General features: G+C 51.4%; 1 protein-coding gene across 1 annotated transcript in view; it reads right to left on the reverse strand.

Moving 5' to 3' along the window:
- Positions 1–2,560: 2,560 nt before the first annotated feature.
- The window catches only part of NPLOC4 (nuclear protein localization 4 homolog (S. cerevisiae)), a 28,605-nt gene continuing 4,814 nt past the window's right edge, over positions 2,561–26,351 (reverse strand). Inside the window, exons 5-17 of the mRNA XM_010578721.1 lie at positions 24,663–24,711; positions 23,754–23,848; positions 22,403–22,526; positions 21,601–21,780; positions 19,971–20,057; positions 18,260–18,331; positions 17,442–17,568; positions 15,308–15,468; positions 8,085–8,156; positions 6,153–6,248; positions 4,972–5,088; positions 3,841–3,943; positions 2,561–3,446 (exon numbers count right to left, since the gene is read on the reverse strand). Of these exons, the coding sequence (XP_010577023.1) occupies positions 3,289–3,446; positions 3,841–3,943; positions 4,972–5,088; positions 6,153–6,248; positions 8,085–8,156; positions 15,308–15,468; positions 17,442–17,568; positions 18,260–18,331; positions 19,971–20,057; positions 21,601–21,780; positions 22,403–22,526; positions 23,754–23,848; positions 24,663–24,711 (1,441 nt within the window). The 3' untranslated portion in view covers positions 2,561–3,288. The remainder of the gene's footprint in view (positions 3,447–3,840; positions 3,944–4,971; positions 5,089–6,152; positions 6,249–8,084; positions 8,157–15,307; positions 15,469–17,441; positions 17,569–18,259; positions 18,332–19,970; positions 20,058–21,600; positions 21,781–22,402; positions 22,527–23,753; positions 23,849–24,662; positions 24,712–26,351) is intronic.

A 26,351-nucleotide genomic window follows, 5' to 3' on the forward strand; every position in this document is an offset into this window, starting at 1 on the left:
TTGCGACAGGCCGTAAAGCCGTGATGGGCGGACCTGGGCCGGTCCGTTCCCAACGCCCCCCCCGGGGTCGGTACCGGAGGAGGAGGGGGGGGATGAAGGTGAAGCCCCCACCTCGGGGGCGCAGAGAGGAGTGAGACGATGCTGGTGACAGGGGCTTTATTAATGGCGAACGGGGGGGGGGCAGAGGCCTGCCCCACAGCATGGGCCTGACCCACAGCCGCCCCCCTCCCCGCGGGTGGGGGCATGACCCGGCCGCTGGGATGGACCCCCACCCCGGGCTTGGCTGAGGCTCCTTAAGCTGATGTCGGGTGCCCCCCCCCCCCAGTGCTGATGCTGGGGTGCGGGGGTGGCTACTGCGGGGTATTGGGGGGCCTGCGGACCGGCTGGGGTAGCCCCCGGTGGCGTGGGGGGGCTCCAGGACCTCGGGCCCGGCTCAGCTGGTCGACGAAGGCTTCCACCTCGGCGAAGCGTGCCGACAGCCGCCCCAGCTGCTCCTTCAGGGAGCTGAAGTCCCGGTATAGATCGTCCAGGGCCCCCGACAGCGATCGGATCCTACCCCGGGAGTTGGGGGGGGGGGGGGGAGAGAGGTGAGGGGTGCGGGACCCCCACCGATCATTCTCCCACCCCCGGAGGGGCATTGCCAGGCCCCCCGCGGCCCCCTCACCTCCCATAGTCGGGGAGCACGTTCTGGTGGTCGAAGAGCAGCAGGTTCCTCATCTGGGAGGTGATGGCGAACTTCCAGTTGTCCAGGACCAGCGTCAGGTTGGCGCAGCCCTTCGCCGGCACCCTCGCAGCTACGGGGACCGGAGGGGACGAGTTGGCTGGGACGGGACCCCCGAGCGGCCTCAGGAGCCCGGCCGCAGGCAGGACCCCAACCCCAGCACCCCTCCGACCCCACACCTGGGGGCAGCTGCCCGCCGTTGGGCAGGGAAGCTCTGGCCCTGCCTGTACCCGAGCACCGGCAGCCCCTGCCTGGCAGGGAGGGGGTCCCGTGTAGCGGGGGATTACCATCTGCTCCGTCATCCCACGCTGCCGGCTGCTGCTTTGGCTTGGCGGCAGAGCCCAGAACCGCGAGGAGCAGGAGGGGAAGAAGTCGTGACATGGCGCTGCCAGGGGAGAGCGTGGTGAGAAGGGCCCTGGCCAGCTCCTGGCGAGGGATCCGGGGCACTGCGTCCCCAACAGCCCCGGGACAGGGACCCCAAGGCTGGGTGGCCATGGGGCGTCGTGTCCCTGAGAGCCAGGCTGGGCACGTGGGTCCCAGTGTCACCGGAGCCCCTTCTGCCTCCTACCTGCGCTGAGGTCCCGGCCGGCGCGGACGAGGCAGCCGCTTGCCGGGCTTGGTTCCCCCGGCTCTGGCTCCGCACGGCTCCTGCCTTCCCTTTTCAACCCGCTGGTCTGGCGCGGGGCCCGGCCGCATGCGGCTCCGGCGCTGATTACAAACAGACCGCCCGGCTGCGGCAGAGCCGCGGGTAGGGGATAGGGTGCCGACTGTCCGGTGATGGGGCACAGCGTTCCCCCGGTCCTGCTGGGAGAGAGTGGAGTGTCGCAGCCCCTAGGCGGGTAACAGAGCGCAGGAGGCATGGCGCTGGCTCTCGTTTCAGGTGCTTTTATTCAACGTTACTCGCAGACCCTGCACCTGGGTCAGTCCAGTCCAGGTACCGCACACCGCTGCAACCCCAAACACCAACAAACCAAGGGAAAAAGCAAACCGCAGTCCGCCAGCCCCGTGGCAGGGGCTGGGCAGCCGCTCCGCTAACGCTGGTGGGATGAAGGCCTTCAGCAGAGCCTGGGCAAGCGCTCGCCGGCAGCAGCGAGGGGCGGGGGAGGCCGTCAGGCTCGGGAGTTCTGGGGGTCTCTGCCACGCTGCCTGCCCCGAGAAGGCAGGGGCAATGCCATCCTGGCACAGGATGGGGCGTCACGCCCTCCCTCCTACGATGAGGGCATGGGGCAGTGCTGGAACCGCTGCCCCAGGGATTTAACAATGGCCCAAACCCGCAGCGCCAGGGCAGGGGGTCTCCAGGATGGGGCAGGAGGTCAGAGGCCCTGCAATGGGAGGGCCGAGCCCCCAGGACACCCCAAATATCTGCCTGCCCCCTCCCCAGCCCCACCAGTGCCTGGCACCCTGGCACGGGGCAGCCCCCAGCTGGGGTCTAAAGGGGAAAGAGAGCAGCAAGATCCCGGCCTGACCCTCAGCTCTGGCCCCACACTGGGGAGGATGTGCTCAGAGGGGATGCCAGCACAGGGGAAGGTGCCAGCTGCGGGGTCCGTCTCCCTTGCCGAGCCACGGTATGCGGGAGGCAAGGTGAGTGCCCGAGTTATGTGGTTCCCCCCGCATGGCCTCGCTCCGGAGGAGGGGACGAGCTGCTGCCCAAGGCGCTTTGCACCTTCCCCAGGAGCTGAACCGCTCTCTGCGGGGCGAGGTGGCACACGGGCCAGTGGGGGGAACGGGACAGCCCTCCCGCAGCCCCTGCAGTGAATCGGCAGGACACGGGGGTTCACCCAGCCGGCAGTCGCGCCAGCCCCAGCATGCACAGCCGGGTGCCGAAACACCTCTGCCGCTCGGTCCTGTGCGTGCCACAGGAGCGGTGCCAAGCCGAGAGCTGGCACATGCCCACCCCTTGCCTGGTGCCAAGTGGTGCGGGGGGGTGGGGGGTGGCCAGTCCTGCTCCGGGAGCGCTGCCAGCGCACGGGGCCCAGCCTGGCAGAGCTGCCGTCTGGCCCAGCGCTGTTAACAGTCGTCTGCTCGCTCTTGCCTCGGCCGTTTAGTGCGAAAGCTGTCGGTACTGGGCACCCAAGGCTGGCGGCAGCCACCCACGCGGGCAGGGAAAAGGGAGCAAAGCTGCGAGCAGGGAGATGCCAAAGCCTCCCCGTCACCTCTGCTACGCTGGAAGGCTGCTTCGGGCAGGCAAGCAGGCAGGGAGGGAGGTGTCCCAGCTGGCCACAGAGCCCCCAGCGCTCACCCAGGAGCAGGCTAGGACAGCAGCTGGGGGTGGTGGGGAGACAGCCCGGCCCCACTGGGTGAAGGCTGAGGTTAAGCGTTGGTTTTCCAGGCCGGGGACCGGTGTCAAGATAAAGCCAGGGCGCCCGGCTCCTGCTGCGACTATGGGGCTGCCCCTGAAAGGGAGCGAGTAGCAGCTGGGGAGGGCTGGAGCCACCCCCTGCCCGGCTCCGCACCCCGGGGCGGGGGCTGATGGGGGGAAGCAGAAGGGAGGACGGGGAAGGGACAAGCACCACTCCTGCTGTTCGGGGGTTTGCTCTGTATTGGAGTCTGCCGCTGCGCTGGCATGGCTAGGTCCGGGGCAGGCTGCACATCTCGCAGTGGTCCGTGCCCGGCTGGTTCATGAAGGTGCAGTGCTGGCAGGCCCACATGGCCGCCGACACAGCGTGTGTCGAGCCACCCATGGCACCGTACTCCTGTAGTCCTGAGATCTGGACACCGACTGTGCCTGCGAGAGAAAGAGTCCAGTCAGAGCAGGGGAGAAGTGCTGGGAACAGGCAGGTCCCCTGCCTAAACCCAGAGCAAGTTTCCCATCCCAACCGAGGTGAGAACCTCCCTGCTGAAATGCTGCCCTTGGCCCCAAGGCTGGCACCCGGTGGAGGCTCCCAGGTGGTGGCAGATCTCAGCATCCCACAGATGAGCACTGCTGATCCACGGTGCAGCCCCAAAGCCCGGTCCCGGGAGGTGCAGCGGGGACTGCTCGGGATCAAGGAACAGCTTTCCTCCCACCCGACCCTCCAGCAGCCTCCACGATGGCTTGAGAGCAGCACTGCGCAGCTGCCGGCTGGCTTGGCCCAGCCCTGGCCCAAGGGAACCCCTCCCAGAGGGAACCCCTTTCTTACTGCAGAGCTGCTCAATGGTGGCCCACTGCTCTGATTTTTTCCAGGTCTGTGCGAGCTCCTCATTCTTGGTCCTTACAGCTTCCAGCAACAAGCTGATGCTGTCCTGGAATTCGTAAGAGGGAAATCAGCACTGGACACTCCTCCGGCACCTAGGCTGGGGCTGTGACCAGGGAAGTGCCTCCCTGCCCTCCTCCACTAGCCACAGCAAGACAGAACTGTGAGTCTGAGCTGCTGCCCCTTTGAGGTGAGGTTCTTGGGCAAGGAGCAAGACGCAGTTTGTCCCTTCTGCTCTCCCCAGCATTCAGACATACCCCTAGAACCCAAACACTTCCCTTTCCTCTGCGTGGAGGTTATCCCCTAACCAGGCTGCAGTCGACCACCGCACTCCCCGGTGCAGGAAAGTGTGCCGGCGCTGCGGGCTGAGCCTGACTCTTGGGGGTGCAAACCCGCTGTGCTAGAGCGTGCCAGCACCCGTCCCCGGCCATGCACACAGCCCCGGCCTGATCTCCAGCTGCCCAGGGTCAGCCTGGCTGCCCCGCACATGCGCAGTCCTCGGCGCCCTTGAAGCCTCTGGCAAACATGTGGCCCTTTTCGCTGGTGTGCTGCTTATACTGGGAAGGTCCGGCAGTGCAGATGTGAACCGGGGTCCTGGGCATCCGCCAAGCTGCCGGTGCCCAGCCAAGAGTGGCAGAGCTGCACAGCGAGGAAGTTGTTGGCCTCACCGAGATTTGGGGGCTCTGATCTTGTTATCATTATAACAGGAATTTCTGATTCTGAGATATTTTTTAAAAATGTTTCCAGCTCTCAGAGCCGCAGCCAAGTTGGCTCTGTCCAGTCTGTGACCGTGCTAACAACCACCACCCCCTCACTGCTCTGAGCAGCGTGTTGAGACTATTGGTCTACTCGGGGGCTTTGGTTTGACTTTTTAAACCTTCTACCAGCAGCTCAGCCTGGAAGAAGAGGCGTTGGGCCAGCTGCATGGCCTGCCTGCACAGGCACCCAGCAGGGGGGACGTGCCTGGGGGTGGCAGGCTGAGCTGGTCACCTCCACCCATGTAGGTGACACGCCAGGAGGAGCTCAGGACCCTGGGAACTGCGACGCTGACGTGACCCTTTCCTCCCCATTACGTACCCGCAGAGGCATGACCTCGTTCGTGACCAGGAAGAGGAGCAGATGGAAATCGGAAATGATGTCTAAGAAAATGGAGGAAGTATTTTGGGACAGGTATGTGGCCAAGCTGTGGAAGTCCTAGGGAGAGGGGAAAGTAATAAAGAGAAGTCACTTCTCCCCCATGTGGTAACTTTATTTTCTATTCGAACCCACTAACAAACACTAAAACATTCTTGTCTCTTCTGGGCATTGGCTGCAATGTGCAGAGACCCTCCTGAAATCAGATCCCAGGCTGGCTCACTGAGTTGCAGCTAACTCCAGAGAACCTCCAGAGAAAAGGATCTTTGGGTCCACACTAGCTCTCCTATCTGAGCACCTGAACAACCCCAGCACATAGAGAGCGGATCTCAGACCCAAAAGATGCTGAACAGAGGCCAGTCAGCTCAGCTCAAAGCCCAGTCCCTAAGGAAAAGAGGCAGGTGAGGACAAAGCAGCCCCTTCTTCCCCATCCTCTCCTCTTCCTCTGCTCTTGAACCCAGGGCGTCCTCAGAAATGAGGACCAAAGCTGGCGCTGAACAGCCAACCTCTCCCACTCTGCCCACAGAGCCACAACGGGCAGAGACCCCTTTCCTGTGATGACTTCTGGAGGGAAGCCTTTGACATCTTTGGCACAGCCTCCTTAGAGAAACAAGCTGTTGCTGCTTTAAAGCAACTCGAGCCTTCTGTGTGCTGGCAACACCCAGCGAGTGCCTCGAGCTGTCCAGCAGCTGCCCCTGCTCAATGCTATGGGCCTCTTACAGTAAATGGCCTCTGCGCTTTAAAAATCTGTTCAGGAAGAGAAGTCAGTGCTCTCGGAGCTGGAGCAACAGACCCTAGAGTCTGGGAGAAGTGGGTCCCGTGCTGTCACTGTGGGGCTGGAGCCCCCCGACCTCTTTCGTGCTGTCTGGGAGGCATCAGCCCTGGCACAGAGTGAGGAGCCCTGGTCCCCATCACCGAGCAGGCAGGGAGCAAGGCGTCCAACTGGCTGATTGGCATGCAGACGCTGCTCTGTGCAGGAAGGTGTTTGGCAAGCACTGGACTGAACCGCAATGGGGTGATTTAAGGGCACAATTGCAGCCGTCCCTTTGCAGATACTAGTAAGGGCAAGGGAGACAAACAGCCTACCTGTATTAAACACAGCTTTGTTATCAATCACTCCTTACCTGAGTTTCTCCCAGCACATCGCGGTTCTCGATGGGGAATGGATTTTGAGAAATAGAAAAAGTGTAGACTGGATCCTTGGGGAAAGTTGTAGTAATCTAAAAATCCAAGAAAGGATGATCAGAGTGCTGACAGCAGGAGAGGCAAGTGGGATATGGGAAGCAAGGCTCCTGAGAGGTGACAGCAGCCACGGCTACGCGTTAGAGCTCAGGCAGGAAGACACTAAGGCAATTACAGCAGGGATCTTCTGATGGCTTTTTACATTTAAAGTAATATTCAATCAGCACACCCCTTAACTCCTGGCAATCGTTTCTAACGAAGCTGGAGGGAGATGTACTGAGCTCAGCCCTGACAAGAGCACAGCACGATGCTGTGGAGAGCATCCTTCTCTGCAAAGGTCACCAGGACCCAGCAGCTCCCAGCACAGCTCTGCCTCATACCAGGCTGCTGCTGCTGCTGGGGGTGTCACCTTAACACCAAGGGGTAGCAAGGGAGACCATGGCCCCTCTGTCTGGCCACGGGGTAGCCAGGGGACCATGCTGCTCCGCTCGGGCTGGAATGGGTGCCAAGAAAACACCTTTGCACTTCACTGAACAGAGTCACCCCACGCTCTGGGTGCACTCACCCTGCCTCCTCCTTGCACCCTGTGCCAAAGGGATGGGGAACAGGGTAATACAACATTGCGCCCACGTTACTGAGCTCACAAGCCAGTGTTTGGGCCAGCTTCTGACATTTTAACGAGTCCCGATTCTGGGGGCTTTAAGGCTTTGGTGTCAGTTACTGACTGCTGGGCCGTGTTGGTGAGGCCCTTTGTAAGCAGAGATGCAGAAATACCTGCCAGGACAGTATTAACTGGAATAATGCCTTTGGTTGTTTTTTGTTTTTTTTTTTTAAAAGAGACAAAACAAGATGCTTCAGAAATGCAGCTTTCCAGATTGCTCCTAAATGCAGGTTCCATCAATCTGTTTTCATCTTAATTACACCCCAGGTAGCCTGGAAACAGATGCCTTTACTACCTGAGTAATAAATATGCTCCAGCACTGCCGACTAGCATGGGGTGTCCGAGGGCTCCAGACAATGGGCCCGTTGTTCTGGACATGACATTTCTCTGTGCAAGTCACACATCCCAGTGTCAGCCCGAGCGTTGCTCTGATAACACAGCAGCTAATAAACGGGGAAGAAGGACGAGCCAGTGGAAGCCTCCCGGCTGCCAGCTTCCCTGCGCCCACGGGACACTGCCTGTGCCAGGGGCAGCTGGACCAGACCAGTTGCTCCGGGTGGATTTAATCGCTATTGGCACCACCTCTAACTCCAGCAATATCATCTGTCATCCAAATTATTTGCTTTCCTGCCTTCCACACCGTAACAGTTTCCTTTCAAGCCAAAGGGCAGAGCTGTGCCCCAGTGCCTGGCAGCGCTCGCTCGCAGGCAGGCAGCAGCCCTGCTCCAGCCAAGCTGTGCTGTAGCGTGAACTCCCTCCCCCAAGAAAAGGCATTTCTGTACAACCAACCTGGTCTGCTGAGTCACTAAAAGGAGATGGATTCTTAATTGCTGCTAAGAGACAGACAACTGGAGCTTTCTAATTAGCTCCACGTAAGGTAGCGCCCGGCACACGTATCCGTGGGGCTGGCTGCTTTCCCTGCTGCGTGGCTATGTGCCAGTTTGGAGCCGTGATAAGGCACCAGGCAGTGCCTTCCCAGGAAACAATTGTGTTCCCTGGCACCACACCGATCCCAAGGAGCACTGCAACTACCCCAGAGTGCACTGCCTCCTGCACCTCTGTGCTAGAAATGCCTGGCAGCAGAGGGAAAAGGAGAAAGAAAGAAAACATCTCTGATGAATCACCTCCAATATGAATTTTAGAGGTGGGTTAAGAACTTCACTCCGCCCTGACCTTCCCCTGCTGAAAGCAAACAAGTGCAATGAATACTTACATCTATGATTAGGTACTCAACCGGGAGCGGGCGAGCCAGCTGTGTGATCTCGTTGCCAAACTTGTCTATGTCCTGAAAAAAGAAGAGTCTAATTATTCCTCACCATGGAAGTCGTGTGAAGCCTAAGGGATCCTGCCCTGGAGACGCCCACACAGGACACCGGGGATCCTTAGCTCTGGCAGATCACTGAGGGTGTGGAAAACCTGCTCGTATGTGGCTGGGTGGTGCGGAGCTGCCCAATTCCCTGCAGCTCCTTGGGGCTAGGGATCTCTATAAGTCGGTAAGCTGGGACCTCTGTTTCCTCGTGAGCTAAGGGAGTGCGTGGTCACGAACAACCTTGATCTTGTTTGTCTCAGTCATCATCACCAGAGAGGTGCCTAGCATTATCTAAGAAGTGCAAATGCCATTTAAGGAGCAGTACTGTCTTAAAAGGGAGGGACAGTGCCACATCTGCTTTCTCAGCCAAGGCAAACCTGACTTTCTGCAAAACGGGCCACGAGTCTCTCATCCAGCTCTTGCTTGGGAATTGGAAATCCAGGCACTTTCTCATACACAGACCTGAAGAGCCAGCATATCACAATGCATAAACTTGTTTTGCTTTGCCAGACGAATTGAACATAAAGTTTAATTATGGAGAAAAATGGCCAGCATATGTTCATTAATCATAAAATGACAATTAGACGTGATTTATGTCAAACATGCTGAGTTCAAACACAGCTTCAGAAATAAATTCATGAGAACTGACACTTTTCATTAAAGATTCTGTAAGAGGGGGTTGTATTTTCTACCTAAATCATCACTTAACTTGTTATAAATCATTCACTGAGCCCCATATAAATCATACACCCATAATTTCCAATCAGGGACCCTACATTAAAGTTTACGTTTACTGAGCTCTCAGGAGTCCCAGTGGCTGGAGGCAGACCCAGAGCCGCCGCACACTGGTGGAGCCGTCATCCCAACACCTCGGTGGCTTTGGGGGACCTCGGCGAGAGGCCGTGACCCCCACTCCTCCAGCAGGTCCCCTGCGGGGTTTTGAGCAGCATTCCTTGGGCCGAGCCAGTAAGCACTGTGCATCAGAATGAGCTGCCCACGGCTGACACCCTCCTCTCCCAAGCTGTATTTTCTCCCGGAGTACGCCACTCCCCCGCTATCAGCATTTCTTGGTTACGCTAGTATTTACACAGCACAAATATGTGGTGTGGCAGCCAGCACGCCACTCTCACGCTCTGCTCTCCCGGTACACCCAGACGGACATCGCCCAAGCAGGCTCTGGCATGCTGCTCCCCTCCAGGCAACAGCCCCCCTTCCTGAGCCCCCTCCCCAAGCATCCTCTGTCCCTAGGAACAGTTCCCTTTGTAAAAAATCTAGCTTCCAGTCTTTGAAGCTCCTTTTAAAAGCAATTCCGATAAGGATCTTTTCTCCTTGAACATGACAGGTTGTTGGCCCTGTGGTTATTTCAGCAACAAGCCTGGTGGCTCGTGGCCTCAGATCTCTCTGGCTCTGACAGGAGCAGGAGGAGACGTGGAGCCTTTTCAGGGAGATCACAGGACCTGAAAGCTAACCTGCTTCTAGATCTCGGTGATACCGCAAGAGTGAGGAATCAAATCCAATCAGACCGAATCAGCTTCCCAAACACAATCCTGTCCCTGCAAGAAAGAACCTGCAACAACTCACACATAATTAGCCCATCTGGAATTCATTTTCAAATCTAATTAAGTTCTAATATGCAGAAACATTTTTCCAGCACCTGTTCGCTTTAATCTCCGCCTCTGGGGATTTCCATGTTAAATGCCTTCTTTTTAATGTCATGCTGCTGAGGCCTTCAAGACATGCACTAGAGTGTTACTACCAAACTGGAACCTCGCTCCCCGAGTCGAGGACATGTCCCAACCCTGCCCCTCCCCAGAGAGAAAAGCCCCCCCCCTCCAGTGCCAGCATTCTTCTCCAACCCCCATGCACCATTTTATTAGGCAATTAAGTTTTAAAGGCCTTAACAAATGTCAAGCTGAGAGAATTGCTGGGAGAAAGACATCTTCATCCTGAATTCGGCAGTCGCTGGGGCCCCAGCAGCGCCTCTTGGCACGTTATTGCTGCAGCCCCAGAACCTGAGACCCCCAAAGCCATGAATGCCCAGTGGCAACCACTCCAAAAGGAGGCCAAGAAGGGGTTAACGAAGGTGCAAGTATTTGGCTCCTGGACAAATATCAAGCAGCAAGGCCTGGAGGATCTGGACAATGAATCATCCCGAAGACAGAAGCAAACTGGAGATTGCATCAGGCGCTACGATTAGAGCCTTTCAAACCACTGTTTGCAGGCAGAAGCTGCGAACGGATGAGGTCAAACTGGGAAAAGGATGGGTGCACCCGCAGGGACCGCGGCCGGCCGCTTCACACACCTCTGCAGCACTGCAGGATGGCTGCAGTGGGAAAGGCTTCTGGGTGGCCTTGGGATTTTCGATCGAGGGTGAGGGAAGCAGTCAAGCGAGGAGCCCAGGCAGCTGTCAGCCAGGAGGGAGGCTCCAGCTCCATGTCCCAGGGCTGGACAGCCGTTAGCATCCCATGCTGTTAGTCTTCCCCACGGGTTCACTCTGCCGAAGGTACCGTGGAGCTGAGCAGCTGTCTGTCCTTTCTGTGTGTTAATAAAGTCCAGCCTTGCTCTTCCCTCTGCTGATTTCCAAGGGCTTTACTGGGCAGTCCTGCCCCCTTGCACAGATAGAGCAGCTGACGCACAGAAATGCAGCGACTTTTCTAAGAGCAAGCGATAGGTCAGTGAGAGTTGAAACCCTTCTCAGGAGACTCCTTGTGAGCTAATCAAGCATCCTCCTCCCCAGAGCAGCTGGGACATTTAAGGCTAAGAAGGCTTTTCCAGTCCAACACGAACCGTTGGTAGGAGGCCAGCCAGGGGAAGTCCTTTGCTGTTAGTGAAAACTCCCTGCAAAAGCCTGCACGCAGCCTGGCTATCATGTCTTCCCTGGGAAGAGGATTTCAAAGCGAATGGGTGGAAGCAAAGCGTGCCACGCAGGGGACAGCCTGCTCGGAGGTCCCGTTTGGCTCTAATAAAAGCAGTGCCCTGGCTTTTATTTAACAGATGACAAGCCAAGGCTCAGACACTGTCTCAGCCGTTGTAAATGCACAAAGCACGCGCAGGACTCTACGAGGGCAAAGGGCTCTTTCACAACACTGGTGCCATTGTAAAGGGCTTTTGTCTTACACCATCGCAAAGAAACTCTGGGGGAATGTTCCAGGCAGCTGTAAAACGCAATTCATTGCAAGGATGACATCTTCATGTTTACACTAAGCTGACACAAATACCTGTGATAAGAGACAAAGCCAGCCAGTCCCAAAATCCAATTATTCGATTGTTTCAAAGGGTCCGTAAAACACAGCAACCTCCTTCCCCCATTCGGTGTGAGGTCGAGACACCCATGAAGTTAACGGTGGAGCAGAGCATGCAGGTGTGTGGGGAGCAGAGTTAGGCAACGCTGCAGCACTGCAAAGTTATGGGCTCGGCAAACTGACCACAGGGAGCTGGGAGCCGGTGGACAGCAAGCACAGGGTGCAGGCAGCCCAACGGGAAGGATCACACCCAGCTGGGGCACTGAGCACCATCTGCAAGCAACTTCAGCTCTGAATAATGAACCCACAGTTTGGGAGGTACATTCTTAGTGAAATTCAATACAGTTATTTTCTAGAACCAGATGGACAAAGGAGACTGCTTGAGGGCAGAAGACAGGGAATGGAAAATGGCCCATATGTAATGTTCAGATGGGATCTCCCTCATCCAGCAGAGAAACAGGGTGAAGTGACCATCGCAACTTCGTCGCCTTTACTCACAAAGAGAGCGGTTACCCCAACTTGTGTGGCTGTGTCTTGACAAGAGCGACTCCTTCATGAGTTTCGTTGCATCGAACTCGCCAAGAAGCATGTGCCGGTTGTGCAACATTCGAATTGGAAACAGCGCTGTGCTGTGACGCTTCACAGACAACCCAGGAGGCCAAGGGGGATGTTTTCTTCCTTTGGCTAATCTTACCTGGGGAGGCATCTTGGAGAAAAGTAACTCGTACTCATGGTCCCCAAAGCCCTCGACTTTCACACTAGAGCAGAACTCTAGCCTTCATGAGCCAGGAAAGCAACGGCCGCATGTAGAAAGCGCATACTGCCAATTCCACTGGGGTGGTTCCTCTAAGCAGCAGGGCTAGTGGCCAACATAAAGAGAATGGTAAAGAAATACAGAAATCACAAGGCTAGAGGCTTAGGAAAAACGCCTCGCCTCCTGAGGCAGGACAACACTGGTGCCATCAGTTTTCCTATTTCCATGGAAGAAAAGCCCATCTATGCTAACACACCATCGAGGTGAGTCACGTTCAGGCAGGAACAGCTGCAGCCCCAGGGGATGCGGTGGCCCCCTGCTCCCACTCCACAAACACAAAACGTGGTGCAAACCGTGGAAAAACAGCTCGCTGACCAAAGACAGCCGTTGCTCTCCTTCCAGGCACCTCTTCGCCTGTGCAGTAAAGTCTCTGAAGCTGCAGCTCTCCTGCCTGCAGTGCGGGTCCTTCTTGCGCCTGCGGCATTACCAATCCAGATGCATTTCCTAACAGTCATTGCTGAAGTAACAACACCTACTGCGAGCAGAGGTACAAGATGTCTTCTTCGAACAACGTGACTGTAGCACAGTTGTTGGCTTACACTTTGCTATAGATGAAAACAGCAGCACCTTTTCCTATTCGCAAAGCCAAAGGTGAATCTACTGCATTACCCTGCTGTAGGCAGATACGAGAGTTCAATAGATTTTGCCTTGTGTCTGGATGCATAGTTGTTCTATAAATACATCCACACTACACAAACATTGGCCTTCTGGTTCTCATCCAATTAGAATAAATTTGTATGGCTCCTTTCATCCTAAAGGGCTTTTCAAATGAATACTTGTGTATTACATAGAAATATATATATGGACTTTTCTCTCTACCAGTGATAGCTTCTCAGTCCAAGACAAAATGTAGCAACTACTCAAAAGTGCAGCTTTCTGCCCAAAGCTAGTTGGCGGGGCAACACACAGGGGAACCCCCACATCAAGGACTGGGAACAAAGCTGCTCAGCTCCTGCAAAGGGGGAGCAGGGCGCTGCACCATGAAGCAGCTGTCCTCTGCTATGAGGCCAAGCACTGGACTCCTGCTCCTCATACTGTATTTAACCAATGCTTTGACACCATTGTTGTCACCAACCCAGTAACTATGAGGTAGTGTCTCTGACCTCAAGCCTTGCACATTTAATGAGACCCCAAAGGTTTTCAAAGCCAGGAGTGACTAAGCTTTCCGTTGATTTAAGAACATTCCAAAAAAATTAAGAGATCCTACAGCCAAACACGTTTAAGGCTGAAGGACAATTACACCCACCAGAGCAGTCCTCAAGCCTTCCTTGAGCACATCATGAAAAAGGCAATTATGGATAGAAGTTATAAAACATATGAAATAAGCTTCAGCCTGACCCAGTGAATCAGTGGTTCATGGAAATTTCCACAGAAGGCTGGAGCCATCAGTTAGCATTTTGTTTATCTCCCTGCTTCAGATTACGAATGGGAGTGAAGACCTTATGGGAACACCCACTGGCTTCCTGCTACTCCAAACACCCAGGGTGGCCCACATGTGGGACACAGACCTACGGGACCTCCTGCAAGGCTGCACCCTGACTGTGGCACAGCACGGGCTCCTCTGGAGCAGGACCGCAGCACGCCAGGAGATGATCTCATCTTTGCATTCAGGGCCAACCTTTGCACAATCGAGCTCCACTGTATCTAAATTGGACCTGGCTTATCAGCTCCTAAGAGCAAGCTGTCTGTGTGCTAAGGAAAAAGGCACGGATTCCATCTACCTTTCCTCTCAAGCACTGAATTTAGCCAAGAGATGTTCCTCATTTTCAGGTGGTTTCAAGACAAGCCAGCAGTTCAGCAGTTCAGTTAAGGGGTGGAGAGGGAAGGTGGAGTCTCACAGGCTAATTCACCCAGGCCAGCATTTCCCAGTCCCAGGTTCAGGGCATACAAGAGCATTTGGACCAGCTCCATTTCTGTCGCTGGTGCACAATACGCTCATTTCTGTCGTCCCAAATGACGGTAGCTTTACTTATCCTATGGTCCTTAACAGACGGCTTTAATACAGGCGGCAGGAGTGCTGCAGGCTGAGCGGGCTGTGTATATCAGACAGACAAGAATGAGATAACTAACTTGGGTGATGGATGGCTAATTAGTTGGCAAGCAGTGCCATTAATTAATTCCTCTGGCTTGCTCACGGGGCACCAACATACACACGTTTGAGAAGCAGTGCTATTAGCCTCCACAGAGATCCTGTCCCCAAGTTTCTAACTCGGCCCTGCAGATACAGGGGGCCTGAAGATCTCCAGAAACAACTGTCAAGGGAATAATGACAGTCCATTCATCAAGCTGTACCGAAAACTGCAGCAGAAAAGTTACCAGCAGCGCTCTTGCATGACGCTTCACGTAAGAGTATTTTGGATCCGCTCTGGATGCACGTATCCCGCTGCTCCTGAGTACCAGTTTTTGGAGCTTACTGTCTGACCCAAGAACAGGACCTGGGCACAGGCAGTAACCCCAATACTCAAGGAGAAAGCCAGGGGCACACCCTGGTCCTGCCCTTGCTCTGAAAGCCTTTGCACCTTCCTTTACTTACAGAGAAGCATGCACAGGGCTGTCTCTCCTCTTGCTGCACGAATTATGCTACCTTTTGTTGCATCCACTGCCCAGTTGGTGCCTGTAAGCATGTCATACACAAGCGAATCCCTGGCACCGCATAAGGAACCCATCGTTTTCACCGCACCATTTGTGCTAGCACACATCATACAGCTGTGCAGTGGAGGAAGCTGAACTCAGCTGGGGATTAAAATCAACAGAGAAGCATGGCAAATACTGCCAACAAATACGGAAGAGGTGAATTCAGAGCACTTGCTACGGGCTCTCGGTGGATCACTGCAGACCTCATTTAGAAGCTGGACAGCCAATGGCTACTGCTGCACCGGAAACCATAACAGCACGTTTATGAGGGGGAAATGGAGCTTATGCAATTACTTTGCAGACATGTGGTGAACGGTTACTACTGAAAATAGTTCAGACCTCAAAGACATCCTTTCCTGAGCTTGCCATACTGATTTCCAGACACGCGGCAGAGCTGTTTTTGCAGCTCCCCCCAACCCCCAGCACACAGCCCTTACCTTATAGAACACATCAGGCACATACTGCTCACTGCTGGACTCCTTGGCATAGCCCAGCTCTGGTGCATCTCGGCAGGGCAGCAAACACTCATCTCGAACCAGCGCCATGCACTGATTCGAGACCTGGTACCCCTCAAAGTGGACCTGGTTGTCGGGACCACCTGAAAGAGAAGAGGCAGGTTAAAAATCCCACATGAGTTTGATTTGCCCAGTGTAACTCAGAGAGGCATGACTCAAAGAGCAACATCAAACATGACGGTCTTGCTAACAGCAAAGAATGGTGAGAAGAAAACGCTGGTGCTGCTGCATGGGAAGTACTTCTAGGGAAGGATCCCCTCTAAGCTCTACATCTATTTAGTAACACACATTTTCACAGCTAGCCTAACAGGACAGACCCCTGGAGTGACAGCAAGAATGCTTTGCCAGGAGCTTAAAGGAGGTGAAGCTGCCCTTTCAGAAGGCTCCTGATAGCATCACCATCCCACTACCCTGCAGGTATCTTCTCTCTTTCAAAACAAAAACCAGGCACACAGCTCCTGTGAGCCTGTTTCATTTCCAAGGAACCATGAGCTGCAGTTTCAGGATTGGTCATCTAGTAATGTCAGGCATAAGAAGAAAAAGTGTTTTCTCAGCCTGTAATGGATGGCTTGGTGGAAATCTGACATGGAAAGTGGAAATTAAGACCCTGGCTCACTGATAGATCACATGCTTGGCGCTTTAATTTGGATAATGTAAGCAACATCGAGTCATATGTCATTAGAATACAACTGGAAAGAGAAGATACAGACAGATGGTAGGAAGACGTTACTATTTCCAAACCTAGGAATTCAGGAGGGAATAGGAATTAATCCATGTAGAGGATTTAAAGGCAAAGTTGATGCAAACTACTCAGATATATTTATACAGCACAAAAGGAAGGAATCAAGTGTTTAAATAGAAACCTGATGGGCTGATTTAACAGAAGAGAATGAAATTATCTGGAACAGAAAAGAGGAAATATTCGTTTTCTACCCTTTGATCTCTAACCTCAATCACTCACTGCTCCAGAACAAACACTCCTAAAAATTAAACATAGACTAAGACACGGGGAAGGCCTGAACAAAACTAGCCATCATTTTCTCAGTTTCTGTTTAAGAAAACAGAAATAAATAAAAAAACAGAGTGAGCGAGATACACATCTATCTTTAATGAAAGATGGATGCGTTTAGCAGTCTGGAATGTACAGGCAGCTGTCCGATTGCATGGGCCTGTTAACTGAAAGAGTGTTTTCACTGAAAAAGGCTCTGGGAACACTTACAAAACCTGGGCTCAGAGGAGGCAATATAATATCACACTTTCAGTTTTTACACTGGATGCTATTTGGAAGTCACGCGTTTTTTGTATTGTGTTAAATAGACCCAGAACCCAGCGTATCTGCTCCAGGGAAATTTTAAATGAATACATGTGTCATCCCATGGAGAACAGCAGACTGAACTTCTAACACTACAACTCTCCCAGCACATGCCAACATCTCCCCTCACAGCCCGGGCAGCACAGACTATTCCACATTGCCTCTGGAGACTCGCTGTGAAAATGGCTATAATCAGAGGTGACAAAGCAAAGCATTTTGCAGGCTTCTCTGTTTTATTCAGGCAAACAAAAAATGTTTCCATGCACGGAAGAGCACAGCATCCTACGTAAGGGTTTCCCTGACAGCGACACAAGGGAGATAAAGGTCCCTCCTTTATGCTGAACCAGCCAGAGTAACTTTCAGGATCCGGATTGCCGTGGTTCTGCACTGCCGCTTTCAGGCAACAGAACTTGGAGCTTAAAGATTCAAAACAGAAAAGTGAGCAATAGTTATTCCCCTGGCTGCAGGCAAAAAAATGCCTTCTGGATCAGAGAGGTAGATGTGGCAGGTCTGAGCCTCAATTAAGTTTCCTGTAGGGGACAGGGTAAATAATTGTAGAGAAGATAGCACAAAAAATGAAAAAGCAGTTTACTTGATAGAGCAAGGCAAACCCCTTGTTAAATAGGACAAATGGGGACCAGGACATCTGATGACTTCTGGCAGAGCTGCATATTCTTCTCCTATTAACAAGAGATAATTCACTTGTAACCCAGAGAGCTGGGGCAAGCCGAGGCCACTTTATACCTGTAGCCACAACTGTGACAAACTTGGATCCAAAATGACCATCTGGAGAAAGGCGACAGATGTTGGGCTGCTGGTTCTGGAAGTTTCCAGCTGTGATGCACTCTTCTGCACTTAGATAGTACGTGTCCTGAGGGAAGAGCAGAAATGTGAATAAAAAGGACAACGCAATGTAGCCTAGACCTATTTCCCTGGTCTGCAGCCAAAGAAAACTACCAACACCCCAGTAAAACATGCTTTCGTAGAAAGTTGCTGCAGAGACTGAGAAAAGAATGCGACATGTCAGGTCCCCAGCCCTGAGCCTGGCTCTCACCAGAAGGACTGTCCCACCTCTCGTTCCACCCACCTTTACACACCTTTTTTTTTAACAGGGTTTCATTTTCCAAATAGGGCTATCATTGATTTCAGAATTACAGGAAGCCGAGAAGGTCAAAGTTTGAGCCACGTATATCTCACAAAGCCCAGCCCACAGGAACATCCTTTGACTGAGTCACTTTTGCTCACTGAGTGTGCACCTCACACTACCCCACTCCCTCCACTCTACTGAATTTTCTTAAACCGCAAGCACCATTTTCTTAAAGCAAAGCGGGTGAAGGGCTGCAGGCAAACAGCTTCAAACCCCTAACAGTGCTCTTCGAGCTCAAGCTCCTTTTCCTTCAGAAGCTTCTGAAAAACCCCATTTCACAAGAATTCCAGTCTCAGCATCACCTCCAGCCCTGTGCTGCCCTGGCTCAGTACTCTGCTTGGCACAGTCAGCGTTTATGCTATTACACAAACCCTCAGTACCAGCAGCTGTAATTAGCTGCACACTTGAATCTCACCTTGTTTCTGCTGTATCGAACAGTCCCTTTCCGTGTGTCTTCAGAGACCAGATCAGTAAATATCCAGCCAACCTATAAAGAAGTGTTATGAAGAAAGTTGCTTTAAGGAAAAAAGGAAAAAAGGAAAAAAAAAACAAACCAAAACTCCAAACCAAACCAGAAGAGAGCTTATACATTTTCTCCTAGCAGGACAAGATGTTCTTGGCTTCTCGCACGGCCCTGCTGTATGCTGCCTGAAGGAAATGGCTCTCCCAGCTGTGCCGGGCTCATTTGAATCCGATTTCCAGGAGCAGCATGCCAGCTGGCTGGCCGGGGGCACCTGCAGCTTTATATTTCACTATGGAATATTTTTTCATGGAAAGATCTGGAGGCTGCAAGAGGCCTCTCAGCCGCTACCTCCTCCCACCCACAGCAAAAAGCATTTCCTATTGAGCATTCAGAGCAAAGCAGCATCGGGAGCGCCAGCAGATGACAAAGCAGCTCACATGATCTCATTTTGAAGCTCGCAGTCACTAGTTAAGATAAAGCTCATATGTTCCCACTGGAGTATGATTCATTCCAAATCAGTCTGCTCCGATCCAAAAAACACATTCTTGCTTTTTGCATTGTTTGCACATAGGAGTATAGATGCGTACACACACACCGCTGCGTGAACCCTTCTACACACATGTGCTAAAAACAGCTCCGATCAGCCCCTCGTGACCAGCTCCCACAGCGTTAACCCTTCAGAGGAAGAACTGCTGATTCAGATTCCTAGCAGAGCCCAGACAGACAAAAATCTGCAACCAGCAGCAAGTTACGTGTTAAGTCATATTGATTAAAAATATCTGATGTGAGAAGCAGAGGAAAAGCATGGAAATAAATAACACACACAGAAGCTTTGCTTCAGACACTGGCAAAAGGCTAAAGATCTTATCTTCAGAGAACAAAAGACCTCACCACAGATGTTTATAGTCTACTGTACCGAGTCTTTTCTGATTTGTGTTTTCTTTAGCAAGTCAAATCTTGTTTGTGTACATCTCATTCCTGGCATTCACACGATACCAGACGATTTCCCAAACCGGAAAATATCAGTACAGGTTTGAGAGGTGTCAGCAAACCAGCAGATCCCAACACCCATACGTCCTGAAGGGATGACTGACAGGCTGCAGGCACGAGGGGAACAGAGGACTGAGGCTCAGCTGCTGGGGGACCTGCACCTCTAAACCAACGTACAGATTAACTCGCTGCAGCCTGCCTCAGCAGCATCAAGAGATGGGACCCCACAGAGGCGAATAAAAAAACAAAAAAGCAGGAGCCTCGGCTCCTGGAAGTGGAGCACAGATCCTGTCAAAAGGAAGAACAAACTCGGAAGGCAACTCCAGCTACATCTGTGCCAAATTAGCACTCACCGGGGAGATGCTACCAGGAACGGCTCCTATTTGCGGAGAAATAAAGGGAAAATTGTGTTTCTGCTTCTTTGCTACTCCCTTTGATGTCATTCATGACAGAGGACTGCTGACTTCAGCTGCACAGCCCTGCTAGATGCTTGTGCTCAGGAAAATGCTCTCATTTTGTTTTTTCATACCTAAAAGCATAAGAGCTACTGACACTTAAGCTAGATTTCAGATGTGCCCAAACGGTCTTGAATAACCCCATGGAGCTGAAGAGAACTGCCGACGACTTTCTTCATTGCCAAACAAAGACGCATGAGATCCGACAACATCCTAACCTTTCTCAGTCCCAGCTTTGCAGCAATCTCATCCACAACCTCAGCTTTTGGATCTTCCAGGATCTCCAGGCTGTTTTGTGTACCAATCTGCAGCAAAGAAAAACTTGTTAGTAAGACAGAACAGGAAAAAACATAGTACACTTAGCCATTGTCAGTAATGAGGCAGAGGATGGAAGCAGAGCTCTAGGTTTCCCCTTCAGCATTACCACTGACTGGTTTCACCCCAGAGACCTCCTCTACCCACAGACCCATCCTGTTAGTTAGCTAAGTTTATGTCAGGGTTTATGAATGAAAGACTCAGCATTTACAAACAGGCCATTGCTGTTTCCGAGCTCACTGGAAAAGGCAAGAGATTATATAATTTTTCCAAAGCTCTGTGTTCAACCTGCCAGTTTTGTACCGCCGTTTCGTTTGTTTGAATCTTTGAGCAGCAGAGAGGCAGAAATTCAGTGAATCCAAGAGCCCACGCCCAGGCCTTCCCCCCCGCACTCTGGAGAACACGACTCCATCTGGGTGCGTTTCAGATGCAAGCTTTCTCGTGTGTCGAGATGCCGTGTCAAAAGCACAGCAGAGACTGCTTGCCAGGAGAGCAAAAGCTTCCTTGCTTTTACCGTGCACAACTAGAAGCATATGAACTTCCAAAGCAGGGGCTTAATCAGTGATACTGAAACAATAGAGGGCATGGCTCTGCTCATATTGGAAAGAAAGGGAAGAACTTATAAAAGGCTTGCAATTCTGCTCTCACACACACACACTCCCGAAGATCCATTTTAATTTTTTCCACTGACAAATCTGTTGCATTTTACTCTAGCAACCCTGCAGAAATCATCATGAGGAAGAAAACATATGACCCACCATGAGATGTTTGTATACATAGTGTCTGCACTTAGAAAACTGACTTTGGTCAGTGGTGAAGAAGCCAGTAGGCAAACTCAACTTCAAGCCAAGACTTTTGTCATGGGCAGAGTGGCTTTTAGCATTTGCCACCTCCCTTTCCGGCTCTCTGACGCTGAATTCAGCTTTTGGGTTCTCTGGGAAGCCAGACTTGGCGGGACCTGCTCTGGCTGTGGCCTCCCCGGAGGACGTGGTGGTGCCGAGTGCGGTGCTGCGCGGTGCCGTGCACCATCTAGCGGGGACTCCGGCTGCTCTGAGGCATCAGATCTCAACCTCGGCCTCTCGATCAAGGCAGCAGACTTCATTTTTGTCTAATTAAGCTGCTTACATTTTCCCAGAGAGCTGATAAGAAATTGAAGCAAGGGCCGCAACATTTTTTAAACTAGTACAGAATTTGTTTTCAGGCTGTTCTGTACCACGACCTTGGAAATCCCCTAATCAAGGAAACATGTACAAGGAAATCTACTATTATGAAGTCTCTCTAGCTTTAAATCATCTGAGCATGCAATAATGTAAAAGAAAGTGTAAAAATAACAAAAAGCAAATCTGGGCTTTAAAATTCTTTCAGTGGCAATAACTGACAGTGACATTAAAGACATAAATCACATCATCTTTTTCATGGGACCGTTTTCCTTATGGAGCTGCAGTTGGTGAGGTTTCCCAAACAAAAAAGTGTTTCCGTGTTCCCCAATTATCTTCACGAGTCAACACTGACACCACGGCACCCAGCTTTTACCTGTGGGGGTTCATAGATAGCAGCAACCTCCGCCCGGATCCCCAGAGGGATGTCTTTGTGCTCTGTGTACCGGCCATATAGATACCCAAGATGTTGATTTCCTGTCTTCCGCCAGAAGTCTAGGAAGCGATCTGCAATTGTGTGGTTCTCAAACATGATGTTGTCAACATGCCTGTATTTCTGTTTGACAAAGTTCAAGTGTCAGGCCATCCTTGACTAGGTCCGTTTACTTTGCCTGTTGTCAATACCTTCCCAACTGCCTAGGACGCACACAACCCCTTACAGCTGAATCCTGCCAAAGCAGGGACAAGGAAAGCTAGCTGGCCCCCTCCCTCTCCCCTCTGCTGCCTTCAGCACTGCTCTCCTGCCCAGCAAGCAGAACTCACTATGGGCTGGAGTGTAGGAAAGCACTGAGCAGCCCCAGCACCCTATTAGCTTGGCTTCTTTACTAGGGCCCTTACCCCAAGAGCCCTTGCAACTAAAAAAAGACAGTGAAATTTAAGAGGAAACAAGAAGAAACAGTGGGTGGCCTTTTGGATCCCCTGAGGAAAAGAAGTGGAGATCCATCGCTAGTGGTGCTAGCTCAGATGTCCTCCACATTACAAGGAAAATGCTGAACCAGATAGGTGTTGGAGTCCTTTTCTGCAAGGACTGAAGACCTTAACAGCCATTTCCCCAACAACTGCCAATACGCAAAGGTGTCTTGCTCCAAGTTGGCTGTTCTTGAAGTCATCTCTCCAACAATAAAAGTCAAGTCCCTTCTCAGCTTTAAGCATGAGGGCTCCTGCGAGCTCCATCTCACCTGTCTATTGAGAGTGATGGCACTTGGCTGACACTTTGTGCAAATGCCTTCTGGCCAAGGAGGGTGCCCTTCACAGCCCGATTTGATCTTACAGCTGATGTTTTCCAGGGCAACAAATTTCCCCCTGCAAGAAGAAAAAGAGAAAGCCACTGTTACCACAGTAAATGCTTTTGGGTCTCAAAAAAAAAGCAAGTGGCTAGAAATATCATAGAGGAAGCAGGGCAGAGGAGACGTGGTGGCACCAATGCTTTGCACCTTCAGAGGATCTCAAAGCACCCTGCAAACTCCCATGGGTGGATGCTCCACTCCTGCAGTCCCCAAGTAACCTCTGCTGCCCACTTAGTGAGGGAGGTCAAGAGGCCAACATGTGCTCCCCGACACAGCTCCTAAACAGATATTCGAGCAAGAGCAGAGACAGAAGACTCCTGGGACCCTGCTTAAATAATTTACGCAGCACGTGGGAAGTAATAGATTATACCACTAGGGCAAATTAGAGCTCCTTTCATGTGCACAAGGCTTCCTGCAAACGGAAGTTCAAATAAAAGTATTATGGACTTGAGCTGCATCTCACAAAGACATTAAAAAAATCCCAACAGCATTTAGGAATAGGAGGGAGAAGGTTATACCTCTGCATAACTTATGTAAAGGAGCTGCATTTCAGAACACCAACATCACTGAAGGGGACTTTAAATCCTTTGCTGAACACATGTGCCACAGCGAGGCATAAAGAAATAAATACTTCTTTCAGCACTTCCTCTCTGCTCAGCACTTATCTGGCCTGTGTCACCACAGCATCCCCACCCCATCATGGGGCAGGACACCTTATTTTCCAGTTACTGGGTGGTGAGCTATGGCACGACGACAAGAAAGGGTTTCACTAAGAACACATGGAGCATGGGACAGAGCAGAATCAGGCCCTGAGGAATGTTAAGCTTGTCTTTCTGTCCTAATCGCATCTGTAGGTAAGAAAAGCTGTTGGTGAATAAAAGCTCCCCAGGTCCACCACAGTCTCAGCGCCTCTCCATGAGGTTTGAGATCCAGGCTTGGAGCCTGGTATAATTAGGGAACCTCTTTCCTTCCATCTGGCCATCTCCCCCCATCAGTAGTGCTTCCTGGAAGCAATTACATTGTCACAGAAAAAAAAAAAAGACAAAAAAAAAAAAGACAGATTTAATTTTTTTTCCCCCTGCCCTTTTTTTTTTCCCCCCTTTTTTTAATGTGTTGTTTTCTCCTCAGTTTGCCATTCAATAGTTGTATTCAACACTACTCTGGTGAGATCTGTCTGTACTTTCATTTGTATTTTTAAAAAGGAGCTACAACTAGATTCCCTTAAACACAGAGATTTTCTTACTTGTCTGCCCCTCCGGTCAGCTTCCTGATGTAGGCATGGAAGGACATATGCTTCACAGGAGGTTCCAGATGGTTTAAATAATCCTCATCAAAAGGCTGCCAAAAACACCACACAAAGAAAAGCCAGGTCAGACACCTGTCTGATAATACATTGATCACTAAACAAATGGATGTTCTAGAGTCAACCCCAGTGGCTCTCAATGTGGAAACAATCAAGAAAATTTAGGCTCATTTTCAAGGCAGCTACTACTGTGATAGAAACAGTGGGGCTCTACAACAGCGAGTTTTATTATCGCCTCCTACTTTTATAACAGATTGGCTCCACAAATCAGAACAAGCCTCAAAGGCAAAATGCTTTTTCCTTTCAATATCTAACAACAAACAAAAAGCCCAGCTGCTCAAACAAGGCCAAAGAACTTCCAGAGCACACGGCGGGGAAGCGGGGGAACAGCCATCCTGGCTCGCAGCGACTTTTGAGGGATCGCTGCCTCATGCCATAAATTATAGAGCTTAGCACATTTGTAGGCGTTACTAAAGCTGCCTTCAACCTGAATAATACATGGTTAAACTGGGAAGTGCTGGGATCCATGAGAGGGGAGTGAAAGAAGAAGATCCAGGCAGGAGTGAAGAGGGAGGAAAATTGGAGCTTTTCTAAAGTACTTTCTGTTAAACTCATTACTGCAGAAGAACAGAGCATTAACCAGAATAAACCCAGGGTCTCAAAGGCCTAGAGCTTTAGTGATCCTGGATGTGAACTGGCACCTTTGACAGTGCACGGCAGGATTCTGACCCAGAGCTGCCATCTCTATGGGGGCGGTGCTCCGAGGAAAAGCATTCATACTGGAAGAAACCAAATCCAAGAGGACATGCTTTTGTGTGACTTTCTGGAGCACCTTCTTGGGGCTCTTACCTCCAGCGGTACACAATGCACACATTTACCCAAGGGGCCATGACGACACCTATGCAAAGAGAAACAGAAGCAGCGTTAACTCTTATTTAACAAGGGAGAAGTTGGATGGTCAAAGTTGCTCTAGACTAACAGTTGTGGTGTGGAAGATCGATACAATCACACAGCTCTGAGCAAGTCTCCACCCACTAGGGAGTATTACAGAGGGGTCACCACAAGACAACTTCACATAAAGAGACAGCAACAGCTTCAGGTTAAATCTGAGAGCCCCAGGTCAAGATGAAACCCTCCTAATGTCTGTGTTGCTGGCAAGCGGCTCTGCTCTCTGAACAGCCACGTGAACCTATGTCAGACCACAGCTTCTCAAGTTTTACAACCCTGCGTTGGGGTTGTGTTTCAATTCAAAGTGTTTTAAATCTACGTCACAGCGCTGGCCTGTGTGGTTCTAACAAAAAGACAACCACAACATTCATCCTTTATCAGGCACTAGAGGATGGCCTGGAACAAACAAGGAAGCATGTGTTTATTGGACACATAAAGACCTGCTGGGTAAAGTTACAAAACAGAGGGGAAAACACCTCCTTTTGAGGTGATCACATTAAAAAAACCCACCCAAAACAACAAAAAAATCCCCCCACACCTCTGCCCCAGCACTAGGTCAGTGCTAGTTTTCAAAGGCAGGCCTCTAGAGAGGAGCATGGATGTTGGCTCTTCTAAAGACAAAATGATGGGATCCAGTTGCAGCATTGCTTTTAACAAAGTATTGTGGCAGATAATGTACATAGAGGACCACTAAAGGCTGCTAATGCACTCAGCTGAAAGCCAGCATCCCTTCATGTTTAGATTGATATGCACTCACAAATACAGGAACAAGCCCAGACACACTCTTTTTATCATAAATATCCACCACTGTGCTTTGGCTCCCTGCTAAGAACAATACCTTCATTTATGCTTTTGAAAAATGTGGTCAAGTTAAAGACAGTGTTTTTGCCATGGAGTGGTAGGTTTTGGCTTTATTGTTTCGATAATGTGACATTTTCCTCATTTATCATCAGCCTGAAAAGGTTAGATAGGATTTTCCATGTAAAGGCTACGTCTCTCCAAACTTCCTTGCCGCTGCAGCACTAAAGATAAACCATATGGAAGACAACACAATGGGGAAGGGCAAGCTATTCTGTTTTGTAAAAAATTCCTGGTTGCCTTTAAAATTTTCACTCAAGCCCTTGCAGAAGTTACTTTGCAGAGGGGTCCAGCCCCAAGCCAACAACCAGTACAGACATCAGGCCAGTAGCCAACTGGGACGTTGTTAACGATGAGCAATAAAAACCAACCATCTAGACAGAGGACATTTTAGCAGCATCAGTGTAAATTTACGGTGGTATTAACTCACCATTATATTATTATTTTTACAAAAAATACAGGCTGTTTTGTTTACCTAAGCCTCTTGCAGCTAAGAGTTTTGGCAAAGCTAGACTTTGTGGCACTTTTGCGAGCAAAATGGACTCCCTGGCTTCACAGAAAGGTTAGAAAGGCACGTGATGGAAAGGAAGCCAAAAATTAAGCAGGCAGAGACCCAAGTCCCACTTCCACGTCTCTGCCGTTGGATACTTCCACTCATTCCCTTCACTGCTGTGTTCTTCCTTTATGAGGAGTGGCTGGATCTGAAGACACAGAAGTGCTCCTGCTTGGGTG

This window comes from Haliaeetus leucocephalus, unplaced genomic scaffold, assembly GCF_000737465.1.
Source record: "Haliaeetus leucocephalus isolate CR32 unplaced genomic scaffold, Haliaeetus_leucocephalus-4.0 Scaffold646, whole genome shotgun sequence".
NCBI classification, from domain to species: domain Eukaryota; kingdom Metazoa; phylum Chordata; class Aves; order Accipitriformes; family Accipitridae; genus Haliaeetus; species Haliaeetus leucocephalus.